General features: G+C 43.9%; 1 protein-coding gene across 1 annotated transcript; it reads right to left on the bottom strand.

Moving 5' to 3' along the window:
• Window positions 1-15,573: 15,573 nt before the first annotated feature.
• LOC133919425 (homeobox-leucine zipper protein HOX24-like) lies at window positions 15,574-16,691 on the bottom strand. Its single transcript, XM_062363808.1, has 2 exons — window positions 16,203-16,691; window positions 15,574-16,087 (listed from the first exon to the last, which is right to left on the bottom strand). Exons 1-2 carry the CDS (start codon window positions 16,602-16,604, stop codon window positions 15,755-15,757), a joined length of 735 nt encoding a protein of 244 aa, XP_062219792.1. The 5' UTR covers window positions 16,605-16,691; the 3' UTR covers window positions 15,574-15,754.
• Between the last annotated feature and the right edge of the window lie 844 nt (window positions 16,692-17,535).

Raw genomic sequence — 17,535 nt, 5'->3', positions numbered from 1 at the left:
TGGCGCTGACTTGGCATACTATGCAAGTGACATTTTGGATTAAAGAAGGAATACACTAAGGTCTAGTCTCAACCACCTATGATGGATCAAAAAGGGCGAAGGTTGTGCTTCTAGGTTAAGGATACTACTGGTGACGCTATGTAGCGGTGGTGGTTCGGGTTTTATCGAAGACAGCGATCGGGCATATGGCCACAAACATTGATGTCGGCTTCAGTGATGTTTCAGTGAAACGAGGGAAGCATAGCGTAGAACACGGAAAAACTAACTCAGCGGTATGGTTGGTTTTGGAAGGGGTCATTCGAGTTAGCGGTAAAACAGCGATGACTGCTTCTAGGTTTGGTGGTGACCGCGAACAGATGCAGGAACGAAGACGCTCGCGTTCCAGGAGATTGGCTATTAAATTTATGAAACCGTTTGAACAAAGATGTTCATATAACCCAGGAACACAATGCTATGGTATGGTTTTGGGTAAATCATCCACTGAGAGTTTGAATGATCAACGGAGATAAGACGGGTGATGGCTGCGACATGCTGTGGTTGGCAATGGCGTCCTAGTCGTGTCGCTGCATAAACGTGGATGGGCTCCTACGGTAACGTAGAAGACTCCATAGGACACATCGTGATGCGGTTGGTGCATCCATACGGCTTTCGGATTGACGGGGGATGCGAATGCAAATCCGGTGTACGTGCAGAACACGTCCAGAAACCGGACAGCGGGTATGTCGACCTTGATTGCGGTAGTTTGGCTGCTCTACTGGATGACTTGGTTGCTGAGGGCGTGGGGAACATCATGGGACATTCACCGGTGAAAGGGCTTGGTGATTTGACCTCTGGTCGGTCGGGAACATCGATGCTAATCAGCTACAGCGCTGCTGTTCGCGACGGTGACGACCGTGGCGGCGTAGATTGGGCTTTGGCCGGGGCTAGGGACTTAGTATGATGCTAAAACAGTATTAAGAGAGGAGAAGAAGAGGTCCTCACCTTGTTTTGGTGGTCGAGGAAGAAGGATTCACGGAGAAGACGACGTAGCGCATCACGGGCGACGGCGGCGGTGGCTCCGGCGAACGGCGGTGCTCCGGCGACACACGGGCAGGGTAGCAGTGATTTCTAGGGCTTGAGGGTGTGGAATAGGGTAGGAGAGGACGTGCAACTCATATTTATAGGGCTAAGGGTGGCTGGTTGAGGTAGAGTACAAACCGAACACGAATTGGATTCGATTTCGAGTCGGTTACGGTTTCCTTTTTCGCAGCTCTGTATTCTGAGGATGATATCTCCATCGTCCGGACTCTAAATTGGACGTTTCTTGATTCTAAATTATAGTAATCGAAAAGATCTACAACTTTGGTAGACATTGGAACTTCTGAAAACGTCATCTTTATTTCCAAAAATGCACCACAAAATAAACTGTTTGAACTCGGACTTCTCTGCGCAGCACTGATTTCGGGGGCCATAACTCCCAGCTCAATTATCCAAAAGAGGATTTCCATAGGTTCAAATCGAAGCTCTCGACGAGACCTACAACTTTGGTATTTTCAAGATTTGCATTTGAGGCCGTTTTGAACTCCGAAACTTTATGAGAAAATGAGGTTGTCCAGGACTCCGTGAAAATTTACAGATTTCTTGGATCATTTGTGTTGGGTCTTCTAGATGACTTGGCTAAGGGTTTTGACTTGAGCAAGATTGAGCCCAAAGATACTTTAGGTATATCTAGGGTTTAGAAAAGAAACTTTTGCAGAGAAATTTGAGTAGGGTTTGAATTTAAATTGTGTTCGGAGTGAATTTAAGAGAAACGAAAAAATGAGGTTGAACAAGAATATGAGTAGATAAGAAATTTGAATTTGGATTTGGGTAAAATTTGAGAAAGAGGAGAAATTGACTTTAAATAAGGATTTGGATAAATTTTTAATTGAACTGGAGAAGGATCAGGTATGATCAAGGATTGAATAGATGATGAATTCAAAGATTTTGAATTCCAACCATTAAGATCCTTAACTTATTCACTACTGAGTTTTGTAAAAACCTTTTAAAAATCTTTTTCACTCAAAATACCAAAGAGAAATAAAAGAAAATGAACTCTAATGCATTTACCTGGCTCGTAACAAAACTCAGCATGCAATGCACAGAAAATAATAACCTCTATTGATTGATTGATTAAGAAAATAGGTTTTAAATCTATACTACTGTTGAAGTTATTCAATAATCTTAAAAAAGTTTAGAAAATTAAGAAATCTGAAAATCAGGTGTTACATGAGGTCTCACTATTCCAATTCAAAATCGTTAAACAAGACATAAAAAAAACTTGCACATAGCGCGAGACTGTTTGCATACCCTTACTATGCATACAGGATGATTATTAGTCCAATTCAAGCAGCTCGGATTTCATCAATAATGTTTGCATACCCTTTACTATGCACACAGGTGAAACTTTCACTCTATCAGTTCTCTGTGCTTTACTCGACGCTAGTCTATTAGGAACAAACACATACAGTGAATTAAGAACCAGAGCTATCTTGTTGTTTAGTTTAAGATCATGCAATTATGTCATATTTAGTATATTTGAGAATTTTACTAACGTTGTCATTTAGAGTTAGTTTGGTCTTCCTTTACTACCAAAACTAGTGTGGTTGTACCTTATTCTTTTTCAGTCGCCGCCGCCATGCCTGATAGGCTGCCGTTGTCGTCGTGCCCTAACGAGGCGTTGCTGCTGTTGCCTCTTCACTAAAACTACATCCAGACGACGTCCACTAGATGCCTCATCGCCAGCCCATCATGCCATGCCGCACAGCTTCCTATACCCCTCCCCGTCTAATTGCACTGCCTTGAGCCCTAAGGAGTCTAGGTGATGGAGTCGTGCCTTATACTTCCACCGTTGTTGCTGCATACCCTCTCCTATGCCACTACATCACGGAGCCGACCACAAGACATCCTTGTTGCCTACCGATCGCGTTGCCGCCCACCAAGCTCCTCCACCAGGCACTGGATGCATGTACGCAAAGCTGTCTTCTCCGCCAAGTCGTCACTGCGCCGGTCACCGACGCCTGTTACCTGTCGCGTCAAGCCGCTTGCCAGGCGGCACTCGCGTGGTTGCTCCGGTCGAACAATCTGCAGGATAGCAGGAGGTTGTCCCTGCAAAGTTCCCCGGCGTCCTAGTTTATTCAGTTTTAAATTTTACTATTGCTTACAGATAGTATTGCCGTGTGACAATGGACATAAAACGCATGGATTTGTTTGTCCTTTCTTTCCAGCTCTTTCTGGATGATTGAAAACGCATTCTTGGTTTGATTCCATGCATTCGATTTCTCTGAAATTTTCCTTCCTTTCTGTAGCAATATGCTCAAAATTTTGGTTCTGTTGAGGTGGATGGAGTTGATTGGTGTTCAGTTGTGCAGTTAGTCAGTTCAATTGTAAAGTTAGTGTTCTGTGTTGATTTCTGTTGGGTAGCACATCCACCTGAAGCTTGGTGCGCTCTCTGAGTATTACACACAAATACTTCTTAGAAATTATGCTTGATGGGAAAAAGAAAGCTTGACAGATGTTATATTTTTTATATATTGAGGTCAATTTATGTTTGCATCATGTCCTCTAGCTGATGCCTGTACCAAATGTCCAAATTGAACGTGTATATATCTTTTTGCTTACTGTTGAATAAAATTTTTCAATGAATGTATATATCTTTGAAGAAACGCGCACATCGCCCACTCCTGCCATTCTAGATTGATCGAAAGGACATAGCGCTTGAGGATGAGATAAGCTGCACGATGGCGTTCTAAGAACAGTATTGATGTTTGCTAGAAGATGATCCTGTTGTAAAATCTCTTCTTATCTAAACTTGCATTGACAATCCTAACAAGAAAGACAGCAGTAGAGAAATGTTGCTGCTACAATGCATCATACGAAACCAATGCACCATATTTTCACCCTGCCCACAAACCATCACCCATGAACAAAGGAAGATTTATCACACTTCCATGAAGACAGGTAGATCAAGTAATCCGACACCATGAGAAGGTACACTTAAATGTACTCAATTCAATGCTATATAACAGATTCTAGTGTACAGCAGAGGTGTACATGGTATTCCATACATAGAACTGTTACAGATGTTTGGGAAATGCTATACATGCTATATAACAGGAGAACATTCGACAGTGTCAAACGGGTTGTAGGCGGAAGATGAAGGCAGATGTGTTTTGGGGCCATCCGCTCAAAGAAGTCCCAACCGCAGCATTCATCATCCATGGGTCTAGCAATAATTCTAAGGCATAATCCATATATCAATCCACAATAACATTTAGAAAAGAAGGCATACATAAAACACATATTGAAAACTGAACCAAATGGTGGAGATAACAATTCGATACTGTAACGCTAAGTTGGTGTTTTCATTAGCAATCTACTTTCTCCCAAGGTTCACAAATTCATTTGGATCCCGAAAACCGGTCCCCGACGGTAACTGGAAATGCGTGATTACTGTGAAAATCGGTCAAAATTCGATGAGAATTTGGACAGATTTGAATTTCAAGGGTAAAATAAGACCGAATCGACCGAACGGTAACCGGTCAAATTCAACCGGTAACCAATCGAATTGACCGATTTAGCGATCAGTTTTCCTGCATTTCTCGCATTGACTATATTCACGGGTAATCGATCGAATTTTCCGATTTACAGAATGCATTTCTCGGTAACCGATGAAGTTCAACAAAAAACCAAAAAAATGGCTTAACCTTGTAAAATCAATAACTAATTCATCTAGATACAAATCAAGTGAAACAAATTTCATTGGTTTCCTTGTAACATGATCTACATGATAAAAGTATTTAAACTCATAAAAAAGCTAAATATTTTCTCTGAGAAATTGTATTTGCTAAACCTAGTTAAATACATAGTTAACTCTTTGCTAATCCAAAAATCATGAAACCAATTTTTTTTGTCTTCTTACATAATCCTATGTCTTTTAAAAATACATGAACTCATGAAAATAGTTATTGTAATATGCAGAATTGTGTAAGTGTGCTGTAACTAGATTAATTCATAACTAAATCATCACACCTCCAAAATTAGTGAAACCATTTTTATTATTTTATTTATACTATGCTTTATATAGGAAAAATAATGATAAATATGAAAAAGTTAATTACAGTGTTGTTTCTTAACATGTTCACTTTCTGCTAATGAACTTTGTAAAAATTATGCAGAAATTAATATAACTCTAAATGAAGTAAAACTAATTTTAAAGATCCTCTTAAGATACACCCTATATAAGAAAAATATATGTTTGCATGTTAAGAATTTTTTTTTAATATAAGTTAATAAATGAGATGCACACTTCAACTTTTTTTTTTCTTTCAAACTTCCTCCTTAGAGAATATGATGTAAATGATATTATTTTTTAAAATTTTTTACAGAAGGTCTTAGAACTGTCTCTAGTTTTTTTAAAGATTTTTGTGTTTTTTTTTTGAATTCAAATTCAAAAACTGGTCGTATTATGAAATCGGTGCAGAGCGGTAAGTTTTAATCACGGTAATCACTCGGTAACCAACGAATTTTCAAACTCTTCTTTCTCCGGCATGTTCGAGAATTTTTTTAGCAATCTACTATAATGACAGTAAGATCAAAATAATTCTAGAAGTACCATACGAAATTCCACTGATCGCACTATGAAGCTGGAGGCCACATCATGTAAACCATTAAAAAATATGAGCAAAAATTATATCAGATGTACTTCTACAAATAGCACTGTTAGGTTCATGGCCATATAGTAGAACGCACAAAAAAGATTCTAATCCAAGTTTCCATCAAATTTCAATCATCGATTCTATTGGACAGGTTGACTCAGTACGCCGATGCTGTCCGCATAGCCACACCACGGGGCCGCGGGCTGCTGCTCTAGCAGTCCCACCGCCAAGCTCCACGTGCAGCCGCCGCCTTCGCGCCGTACCTCCACTCCACCGTAGCTTGCCATCGACAGCCCAGACCAAGGTGACGAGAACGCCAACACGCACAACCATGGTCCATGGAATCGTCCCCGTCGTTGGGGCGCCTTGGTCGGTCTGCGGTGCCGGATCCAGATGCGCACGACCGAGGGCCATCTTGCCTTGCGCTTCGACCGACCAATCGACGCTACCTCGACAACACCATGACGACAGCCACCACGACGTCTAGGGTTCCGTCAAGCCCATACACGTGGCCACCACCCACTCCATTCTACACCTTGCGCCACTGCCTGCCATGATCTGCTATGACGCGCACCGCCGCCTGCCTACCTTAACACAGATGTAATGAATCGATCTGAAAATAATAATAAAAATCATCAATTAATATGTTATCCTAATAGATATAGGAAATTGCTTGCACGTCATTACTTTTTCTACTGATAATACATTCAAAATACGTCTCAGCCATTGGATGAAATGAAATGGACGGCTCACGTTCATTTGATGACACCTTCAACATCAATCATAACTTAATTATGTGCAGGAGGATAATGACCCGATTGCATCATCTACGGGAATTCCCAGAGAAGATATCAAGGTACTATACGTACTGCATTGCACTCCTTTTTCACCTAATGACTCAGTGTTGATGTGCTGCGTAAGGCCTACGTACTGATTCTGTAATACTCTAATCCATGAGTTAGCCCCTTGAGTTCATTTAATAATACAAAGGTCTGAACCTCAAACAGTGCACCTTTGTTACTCGTGTATTTTTACTTCTTTTCTGTTAACTATAGGAGTCCAATGTTTTCTTTTTTGGCTAAAGGGAGAATCAAAACTGGGATCGAGGAGTTCTGATGTGGATTTTTGTTTCATTAACCACACTACAATGACTGCATATTTGGGGATAGGCTTTGGTGCCGTGTTCTAATGTCAGATCGAAAATTCAGTATAGATAATATAATCAAAGTCAGGCCTAGGACAAGTTCATATTTGACTGGGATAGGTTCAAATTATCGACATCATTCATCTTTTAACGACTTATTTTGTTATGGAGGCAATGCTCATTTTGAAAGTTATAAAGAAATATGTGTTAATTTGAGCTTGAATGGAAGTAGAATGACCTAAGTTTGACTTGTCTCCAGAGGCGTGTTCCAAAATTGGAGAACTTACATGTCACACTCAAGCTGATAGTTGTAACTGTTCTATCAATTGGTTCCTTGTTTGCTGCTGCATTAGAACTAAAAATCGACTAAGGAGTTTTGTTCCCTATTATTTCAGGCAAATACAAACTGTCTACTTATAGTAACACCACAGGGTGGCCATCTTGGATAGGTAGCAGGTGATGAAGCTTCATTTGGTTGTCCTTGGACTGACCCAATTGTAATGGAATATCTAGAATATCTTCAGAACGAAAAGAACTCGAGTACCAAAAATAACATGTCGTATGAGCAGCAGAGTGCTCAAGAGGCATCAGTACCCCATCCCCATCTAACACTGCATGTACAGAGATAGTAACGTTTCCATTCTCAAGAGTGTTCCCATCCGCTAGGTACGACATTTAGCTGTAAGGTTTGCTGCTGGATTTGCCAGATCGCTACACGAAGACACAAGTACATAGCCGTTATTTCTTCCATCAATACTTGTTCTTAGCTCTGCCTCTGCTCGTGCAGGTCTGATTTGTGATAAAAATTTTACATCAAACGAAAAAAATACTGTTGTGGTCCTGAATACCTTAAATAGTTTGTGTTAGTTTTTCTGACCATTGTTGGCTTCCAGTTCTAATTCAATCTTAAGGATTCATTGGCCATTGCCATGACATGCTGCATCGAACTGTAGTAGTTCCACTTTTACCACGTTCAGTGACGTATCTATAGCTAAAACTAAGGCACTCTCTCTCATTTCTCCTCCTCTTTCAACCCCTAGTTAGATCCGCCGCTGAACACAATGATCCATCTAGTGCTAGTTCTGTCAGTTATGGAGTTATGGTGGTGAATGAATATTGATTTTGAGTTGCTGACAGGCAACAGCGGTGAATGTTTTTATTTTCCGTAGAACTAGTAGTATATTTCATGGAAGCAGACATTATAGACCATATACTCACTCCCATCATAAACACATATCATTTTAAATAAGATATAGTATTCAATGTATAAATTTGACTATTATTTTTTATTAGAATATATTTATAAAATTAATTAAATTTGTGATATTATGAAAGTATTTTTTTAAGATAAATCTACACATACAATTTTAAGGTTTACAAACTAGATATTTTGAAAGCTATTTGTCAAATATCTAACTACAGAGTATATACGGATAAGCGTACACGAACAAGCTACATCTTACGCCTGCTTAATAACTCCGGATATTACGGACCCGAATCTACAGGATCCGATACACCCAGAGATCACGAAGACATATACTAGGAATATCTCAATCGGGTTATCCGACTCAAGTACGACTAGTATATGGGTTGGATTCAACTATTTTTCCTTGACCGATAAGATGAATGACTCCCTATTAACTACGGCTAGGACTAAGACGATGGCAGAACCCCTTTATAAGGTGGAGACACTGACCCTCAGAATGGAAGACGGATGCATACACAACTCGACACAATCAACTCCAAGGTCCTAGCAATCGGAGATACTCAGCGACTTCAACTCTAAATTAGTCTAAATCTAACCCCCTTCATTGTAATAGGTCTAGTCATATTGCTTGTACTCGAGATAATCCATATACTATATCATCTACACAGGACGTATGATATTACTCCAATCGGGGGCTCGAACCTATCGACATCGCGTGTCTTGTTTCCTGCTCGATCCCTGATCTCGAATGTGCCCCTGTTTAATTACAAATATATTACCGGGCACTAATCTTTGATAGTTGGTGCGTCAGGTAGGGGACTTCATCTATTTTTTATTATCGATCATGTCTTAAGCGCACATCCACGTCGGATTCTCTGACACCAACTTCTATGATCACTTCGAGTCGGCGGTAGTCATCTTCGCCTCGCCTCCTGCTGGCTCTGCGATTGCCTTCGAAACTATGGTGTACTACTGAGACGATCAAGGTGAACTGATCCACACCAGTATCCTCGAATCTAGCCCATTGGACACATACCGCAAGGTGGGACACCACGATTGGGATCACAAGGAGCCTAACATTCTTCAGTTCATAGACACTGATAGCGACAATGAAAGTCACGAGAGTGGTGATGATAGCTCCATTGATGGCCAGAGCAGCTGAACAGATTGATTCGTGCTCATGGCTAGAGCCGACGACACACATCCACTAAGCAGAACATGGAAGATCCAAACGTTGTGGTAAAGAATGGTGTAGGAATCCCTAAGGATCCGGCAGCAGCAGCTGTTGCCCAAGGTAACGACGTTGCTAGAGGGTTAACACTAGAACCCCTCCGTCACCACTGATGTGTCGAGATTAGGGTTATAGATCTTGAGAAGACCAAGCATTGTCTCGGCACTGATGTAAGCCGACTAGTTCATGCGGTCGAGGGTTTGATCCCTTAGCTTTTGAAGCGTTGTAACCGCAATGTTCTGATCAGCTTTTGCTTTCTTCAAAGCTCCTATGAGGTCTTCCAGATATTTATCCTTCTTCATGATAACTTTTATCGCATCATCGAGAATAGTGTTTCTATTCTTCAAGCTAGCTTCGAGATCTAGAAAAGCAAACAAGAGTAATTCATCATCGGTTTCCCGATGTTCAAATCATATACTAATGATCTGTGGGTAAACTAACCGTCAATCATTTCTTGGCAAGTGGCCAACAGAACATCCTTCTCTTCAAGGGCCTTCTAATATCCAGAGTGGTCTATCGTTGAATAATGAGCTTTGGCAATAGCTACCTAGGAGCTTGTAGCCTTGATATGAGCTTCTATCGTCGCCCAGTGGTCGATAGTTGTCTTTGTCACCTAGGCCTCAGTTGTGTTAACCTTCGAGCTTGGTTTAGGTACATCCACGGGAGGTTGACTTGTTCGAGAAGGTGAAGACAGTGCAATAGGGGAAGTTGGAACTATCTAACTGTCCAAACCGCTTGTCGTCTGCTCCTTCGATTCCTTCATACGTGGCGACCTACGATCGATAGTATAAGGAATGGAAAGGAAGGCCGCAAGTCAATATAAATGTTCAAAACAAACATTTTGGTGACTGGAATACTCGAAAGGATGTTTGATTTCTTTGTCTTGATCAATATTTTCTTCTTCATTGTATTAGCAGTTGGGACCAGTTATGTCAAAGAGATGACTTGGGGGTCAGATGAAGCCAAGGAACCCATTGACTGCAAAAAAAAAAAAAAGCCCACAATGACTCATCATCATTCTGGACTTATCAAGCAAATCCTCAAAAGAATGACCAGCGTAAGGGGTGGCACCTCGAGTTACCTCTCTTACCAAGTCATCAGACACATCGATAGTTCGAGGAGGCGATTGAGCAGGAGCTCTGGATGTCTCCTGTAAGAAAGGCCACCTGCATTGATCAAGCGTCAATTGGTATATACTCAATAACCGTAGTAAATGCTAGATAAACGATTACCTGAAGACTCAATTTCAATACCAGTTGACTTCTCCTTCGCGTGTGCTTCAGGGGCGGTAGATCAGATGGTGAGGGTGGTCTCCTAGATCAAAGAGGCCCTACAACATCTCGATTGGCTGGCGTTTTTCCCTTGGCCTTAGCTTCTTTTGAAACAATGCTAGTTGTGGTATGAAGGCCTTACTTGTCATAGGCGTCGGAGGAGGAGGTGACCTTGAGTACAAAGACCTCAGTCGTGGGGATGTTGTCCTCCTAGTAGAAGACTAGAGCCTAGAATCAAAAAAATGAATCAGGTCAAACAAGTAATAATCAGTACTACTTCTTCAATTAGGAAAATTCTTACCAGTGGTCAAGGATTCATGAGGGAGTAGGGCTGAATGGAGCATAGATGCGCCTGTTCAGCAACTAGCTTGCTCAATCGAACAGCAGTGTCTTGCAGAGACAAGGCTACAAAGAGAAAAAGAAGATATAGTCACTTGAAAGAGCTCAACTACGAAAACAGAAAGCGGTAAAATACCATATAAATCTTACATCCGGTCGTGTCCTAGGAGCTATCATCATCTCCAGCGTAGTCCCAGACAAAGTGATCATGCACTTTTAAGGGGCTCGACTTTCGACTAATGAAATCTTTGGTCACATGCTACCTGGTTAAATTACTCTACCTAAATTTGTCAATCTTGCGGTGTGGTTAGACTCGCGGTGCTTCTTCGACTAGGACAAATTTGGCTGAGGATGGAGGCCCTTATAAACTAAGGGAGAATTGACTCGATCGGTGTTAGAGATGTAAAACCAATGTTTTTTTCCAATCTTTTAGTCAGTAGGAGGTTAGCGAAACTGGGATATATGATTTCTTCATTCCATTCCACAACTGGAAAACACAACATCTGTCGATGTAAAGAATATAGGGGTCCCCCACCGGGATGGCCTGCAACAGCTAGTTTTGATAGTATCCGCTTTCGTTCTTTGGCCCATGACTCCGCGCGACCAGTCAACGCCGGCGTGACCACAGCCATGGCCTTTGCAGGATTAATGCCACTACTCATCTAGGCCAGTTAACCTCATTTAATGCCTCTACTCACGTCATTTTCTTTCCCCAGGCAGTTCACTCCGGTTGAGGCGGCATGGTCGGCGCAGACTTACCGTATCCCGTCCCACAAACATTAATTATTGTGGGACGGGCTCGCAAACGTGACAGGGGGCATGGCAGGTGCGCGTTGGAAACCTGCGACAGTACAGGGTAGGCCGGGCACTTCGGGCGCGACAAATGGGGGTGCGGCCGATGGACGGGACGACACCGCAGGGACCCAGGGTAGGCACATCGCATGTATACTTGTAATGATTATTTATATCAATTTTATAGGCAAGCATGGGGGCCCACCTGTAAAACTTCTACCCCTCTGGAATACAAAAGGGTATATCTTCTGTAAATAGGAAGAGGGAGAAGAATACACATGATGTAGGGTTATTACCCCACAGGGGGTATGAACTTGGATAACTCTGGTGTTCTTGAGCAACAAACACATACACATTCCACAGGCACACCTGGAACATCGATCACGCATCCACCGTCCAGTATACCCTGAAATCATTGTCATGAATTTACCCCCGACATTTGGCGCGCTAGGTAAGGGTCGAACCTACGGCCTTCCTCGATATTTGTTCTCAGTATTCTTCTTCAGATGATAATAGTATTGGAACAAATTCAAGCTCGGCTTGATATCGAGGAAGGCTTCGCACAGATGGACAAACACACTGAGTATAGTAATTGAGTTCGGGTTCAGATAATGAAGCTCAATTTGGTAGCAGTTGAGTATGTTGAGAAGAAACTTTGAAGGGGGGACATTGAAACCTCATCGAAAAAATGACTCAAACACCATAATTTCAAGAGCAAAATGATAGGAGGTGAATTCCTCACTCGACACTGGTCTCTAATTGGCCAGGTCGCAAGGAGGGATGATTCCTTCAACCTCAAGTTCATGAAGCTTTGATTCTTGCATTGTTGAGATTGACCAGACATCCGTTAGGAGCCTCATCTCGTCCAGCTACTTGGGAGAGGTGTCGGCGGCCTTCGTGTTAGATTTCTTTTTAGGCGAGGAAGGAGCAGCGGCGTTCGCAGAAGTTTTGGAAGCCATGGAGCTAAGTTTCTGTGCAGCGGCGCGTGTTTGAGCGGAGAAAGACGAGAGCTTGTGGGAGAAGACTGATGGCAAGTGGGTGAAAGAATGCCTACAGTCCATGTTCATACGGATAACTAGTCTGATATTTTAATACCTCTTTGGTAACCACTCTCATCACTATGGCGCTTCGTTCGACGAAAAAAGTGGGATAATGGCGTCTTGCGAATCTTTGCACGCTCATCCGTGAGCATTAAATGCACCTATACCCAACAGTTCAAATTTTGCAGATTTATTTTTTAACGCTACTCAGAATCAGGTGTTGATAAGTCGAGTTTTCGTGCCTTTCTTAGTCTCGAATACGGGCAACGACAGGACACTCAACCCAACTACGTTATTTTTTAACATGAATTTTTCTTTCTCGATTCTTTCGATTACAAGCTTGATCCACCTTACTCGACCAAGCCTAGAATTGGCAATACTCGAGTCGGCGCTTGTGGAAGCATTCCCTTCTGAGCAAAGTTAGGGGGCTACTGTCAAATACCTAACTACAAAGTATATATGCATAAGGAGTACACCGTATACGGATAAAGTACACAGTATGTCTACGTAACAACTTCGGATATTGTGGACCCGAATTTACGGGACTCGATACTCTCCAAGATCACGAAGACATATACTAGGAAGGTCTCGATCGGGCTATCTGACTCAAGTACAACTAGTATCTGAGCTGTATTTGACTGCTTTACTTTGGCTGACAAGGTAAAGGACTCTCTATCGTCTACAGGTGGGATTAAGACAATGGCATAACCCCTTTATAAGGCGGAGACCCTGATCCCGAGATGAAGGACGAACACAGACACAACTTGACACAAGCAACTCTAAGATCCTAGCAATCGAAGATACTCTGCGACTTGAACCCTAGATTAGTCTTAGATCCAATCTCCTCTATTGTAATAGATCTAGTCATATTGTTTGTACTCGAGATAATCTATATACAATATTATTCACATATGACATAAGGTATTACTCCAACCGAGAGTACGAACCTATCTACATTGCGTGTCTTATTTTCTATTCACTCATTGCTATCGAAGTTACCATTATTTAGTTACGAATATATTATGCACTAATCTTCAACACTATTGTTAGCTAAAGTTTTAAAAATTTAACTAAATATCTTCTAAAACTATATATATATATTGACCGGGATCTCCTTTTTCCCTTCCATAGAGCTTGCGAGCACTGGGCCTACAGATTTGATTTTTAATCACATAATGGTCCAGCTTTTTACCTGCGTGCTTTAAAATGTTAAAATTCTCCAAAAAAAAGCTACCGAATCCGGGTTGTTTTTCTTTCAGCAGTAACTTCAGTCATCTCTTGAAAGAGGCGTTAATAAAGCGAAAAGGAGCTTTTGCTGAATTGAGTAGATCAGACGATAAAGGCTAGGCGTCCTAATAACATCACATCGATCAGCAGTCGTGATTTGTCGTTTATGAATTGGTTGTACGGGTACTGGTGTATGATACTGACAATTAGGAAACTCCAAGTGCTATCTTCACATTTGGCGATGCCCAAAATGAAAAAAAAGGGAAGGAGAAAATCTTGCGACCTGCCATGCCAACAGCTCATGACCAGCTCGTTCTCTCATACTCTCCTGTGTCTCGTCCACTGAATCACGTGCTCGTTGCTTCTGCTTAAACTTAAAACTATACCAAACTTCTAACAACTGTATGCGTCATTTACACATGTTAAATCAATCTTAGATTATATAAAAAATAAATATTAGACATTTAAATATGAAATATAAATAATAAGAGATTAAATATATTTTTAGAACGTAGGAAATATAAATATTAGATGTCTAAGTACAGAAGACGAATAATAGATGATTGGTAGTATTTTTAGAAGAAAATATTATCTAACTTTATACGATGAGTATTTAATCTACCCACTAATAAATTATATAAGAAATATATATACATAGTCCTGTATCTCCAGAGCTACTACTACATCATTCCCAGGGAACTCGTCGGAACATTTGCGTACCTGTGATTCGGTTTGGCGTCGCTTTCCCGTCCGGTGAGTCGTTTCCACCACCCATTTGGCCGCCGCACCCAGAACGTTCTTAATTCTCGCCACCTTCCCCTCTCCCCGTGACAGGCGCCCTCCACGCGTATCCTTTTTCTTCCCCCGTCGTTGCGCCCCGCGCCACAGCGCCGGGGCAAACGAAAGCGTGACTCGCCGAGCGGATCGGCTGCTCCCTTCCAAACGATCGAGGGAGCAAAAAAACGGATCATCTCCTGTGCCGCGGCAGCGACGTTGTCCCCCACTGACGAAAGCGATATCTTCCACGTCCTCGGCGCGTAGCCCGTCGTCGTCGCCCTAGCGCACGTACGACGAACGTGCTGGACGCATGGCCTAAGGGGACATGCTCGCTGGGACGGACGGAGGAACGTCTAGTCGTAGAACATGCGAGCGCAACAACGGCTTGCATCATGAGCCACGTACGACATCCAAACGGGCTCCGAAACCTCATTCACGAACATGAATCCTAAGGTGCACGCGGTCGATCGACCCCGGCCGGCCGATGGATTTCTGGTGTACAATGCATGTAGTTTCATCGCTATGTGCCCCGACCCGGCCGGTCGCGTCCCTGAATCCTGCTGGCCTTGTTTTATCCGCTTCCGCCGATCTCTCTCCGGATCCAGCCAGAGAGCAACATGAATCTACACGTACGCTACATACACGGACATGGATACAGAAGTTCCCGCCGATCTCTCTCCGGATCCAGCTAGAGAGCAACATGAATCTACAGTACACTACATACACGGACATGGATACAGAAGTTCTAGTTACTGCATATATTACATATACGTAGAATCAATTCAACATATAACAATTTGAAAAAATATGGAAGATAAGTAATTAAAGATTGAATATATTTTTTGATATATGGAAGACAAATATTACCCATTTAGAAATAAAAGATAAATAATAGAAGATTAAATGTGTATTTTAGAAGAAGAAATATGGTTTAATTTTGTATTTTAACTGTTTGATTAATTCGCGTAAACGTTGAGACGGTAGAAATCGTTTGGATGAGTCTGCTGAATTATATCGGAGTACAGAGGACATGGATACTGAAGTATGCGTGCTATTTTTGTGCGGGTTCATGCCAGTATGCCACCGCGTTCCACTCCAGCACCGCTGGCCATGTATCCCACAGCTCCAGAGTGGCGCAGAACGGATCGGGCAGACCCCCGTACGCGGTGTGTTCGTAGTACCCGGCCGCCGTCGTGTCCTCCGAGGCGTCCACCGCCGCCGCCACGGCGCCGTCGTCCTGGCAGCTGACGCTATTCCTCTTGTCGCCGTCGTCCTGGCAGGTAACGCTATTCCTCTTGTCGCCCACCTCGGAGGCCGTGCCGTTGACGTTGCAGTTGCCGCTCTGATCTTGCCGCCCGTTCAGCCGCCCCCTCAGCTCGTCCAACTGTAAACCATTCCAGCAAAGATCATCAATATATGCAGCTCAAATCAATTGTGCGAGACATACGCATAATCAGTACGGTCAGTCAGAACCGGTAATTGTGCAAAAAAAGTAGTACCTGTGCGGCGAGAGCGACCTTCTCCTGCTTGAGTGACTCGACGCGGGCATGGAGCGCGTCGTACTGCGAGCGGAGCGCGGCGTAGTCGTGCTCGAGCTGCTTTGAGCGCCACCGCGCGCGCTTGTTCTGGAACCAGATGGCCACCTGCCGTGGCTGCAGCCCGAGCTCCCGCGCCAGCTCCGCCTTCTCCCGAGGCTCCAGCTTGGCGCGCCGTGCGTGGAACGTCGTCTCAAGCGACCGCACCTGCTCTTCCGTGAACCGCCGCTTCTTGTCCCCGCCACCGCCGCCTCCCCTCCCCGCGCCCGCGGGGTCCTGATCCCCCACCATCATCAGCCGGTGCAATAACTGGCCCTCGTCGTACTGGAGCGGCGGCGGCAGCAGGAACTGGCAGTCGCGCTCCATCTCGAACGCCGCTATTCGTATCAGCTCGCCAAAAACCAAGCTTCTAGTAGCTTAGGTGGCATAGTGGAGTGGCACTCCGGACATGGCGCGCCCGCTCTTATACCGGTGCCCGGCGCACGGGTCCGGCCAGCGCGATGCTTACACGTGGCGCCACGCTTCCTGATGAAAACATGTAGGCCTCTGGCCGCCGCCAGGCGTCGCGCATCGGGCTGGTCTCCCCCCGCAAAGATCAATCACCCGCATGCACGGAATGGTTATCTGTATCGAGGTTGACTCGAGTCGGACACGTGGTGCGCGCGCAGGGGCTGGAGTGCGCGACCTTCTATTGGCCTGGCCAGGTTCCCGCAACAGGGAAAAGAAATTAGAAATTAAGGCTTCGGAACTGCGTAGGTGGGCAGCGTCGACGTCGACGGGCCCGGGGCGGCGGAGAGCTTCTCGCGAACGAGACGCTGAGGTGGCGCCGGGGGGGTGGGGGGGGGGGGGAGGGGGGCTTGTTACGTTGCGTGAGCGCTCGCTCGCGTGGAAGGCTCCCATCGTACCTCTAGGTGAGGGGTCGCTGTTCTTCCCGGGCTCGATCGATGGAGGGGAGCAAACACGTCGCTGTTCAGTGTTCAGTTCCGAATGCCTCTCCTCTGATAGTTTGAAAGTCAGATGAGCTTATCTCCGGCAGGTCCGGCGTTACGTGTCCGGCGAACCGCTCCGCGTCCAACAGATGGGCGAACCATCGATGCGTGTGCTCAGTTCAGCTTCGTTCCATCGGTTTCGGCAAGTCCTTGTAGCCTTGCTGGCTTGCAGCTCGTGACGACGGATAGCCAAGCGCTTTTTCGGCTCGTGACGTTACTCACGACTACTGAGTTAACGGGAGGGGGGACTAGTGAGTTGCTCACGACTCACTCGATATAAACAGGTACATATCATTAACAAGTCTAGA

Source organism: Phragmites australis, chromosome 5, assembly GCF_958298935.1.
Source record: "Phragmites australis chromosome 5, lpPhrAust1.1, whole genome shotgun sequence".
Taxonomy (NCBI): Eukaryota; Viridiplantae; Streptophyta; class Magnoliopsida; order Poales; family Poaceae; genus Phragmites; species Phragmites australis.
Note: the sequence above shows the minus strand (reverse complement) of the source record. Positions and strands in the feature narration are given on the sequence as shown.

Bases quoted from the DNA above. Each gene is read 5' to 3' on its own strand.
- LOC133919425 (XM_062363808.1), bottom strand. From the start codon at position 16,604: ATGGAGCGCGACTGCCAGTTCCTGCTGCCGCCGCCGCTCCAGTACGAC. The intron at 16,088-16,202 runs GTACTACTTTTT...AATGGTTTACAG, and splicing joins AGGTCGCTCTCGCCGCACAG to TTGGACGAGCTGAGGGGGCG.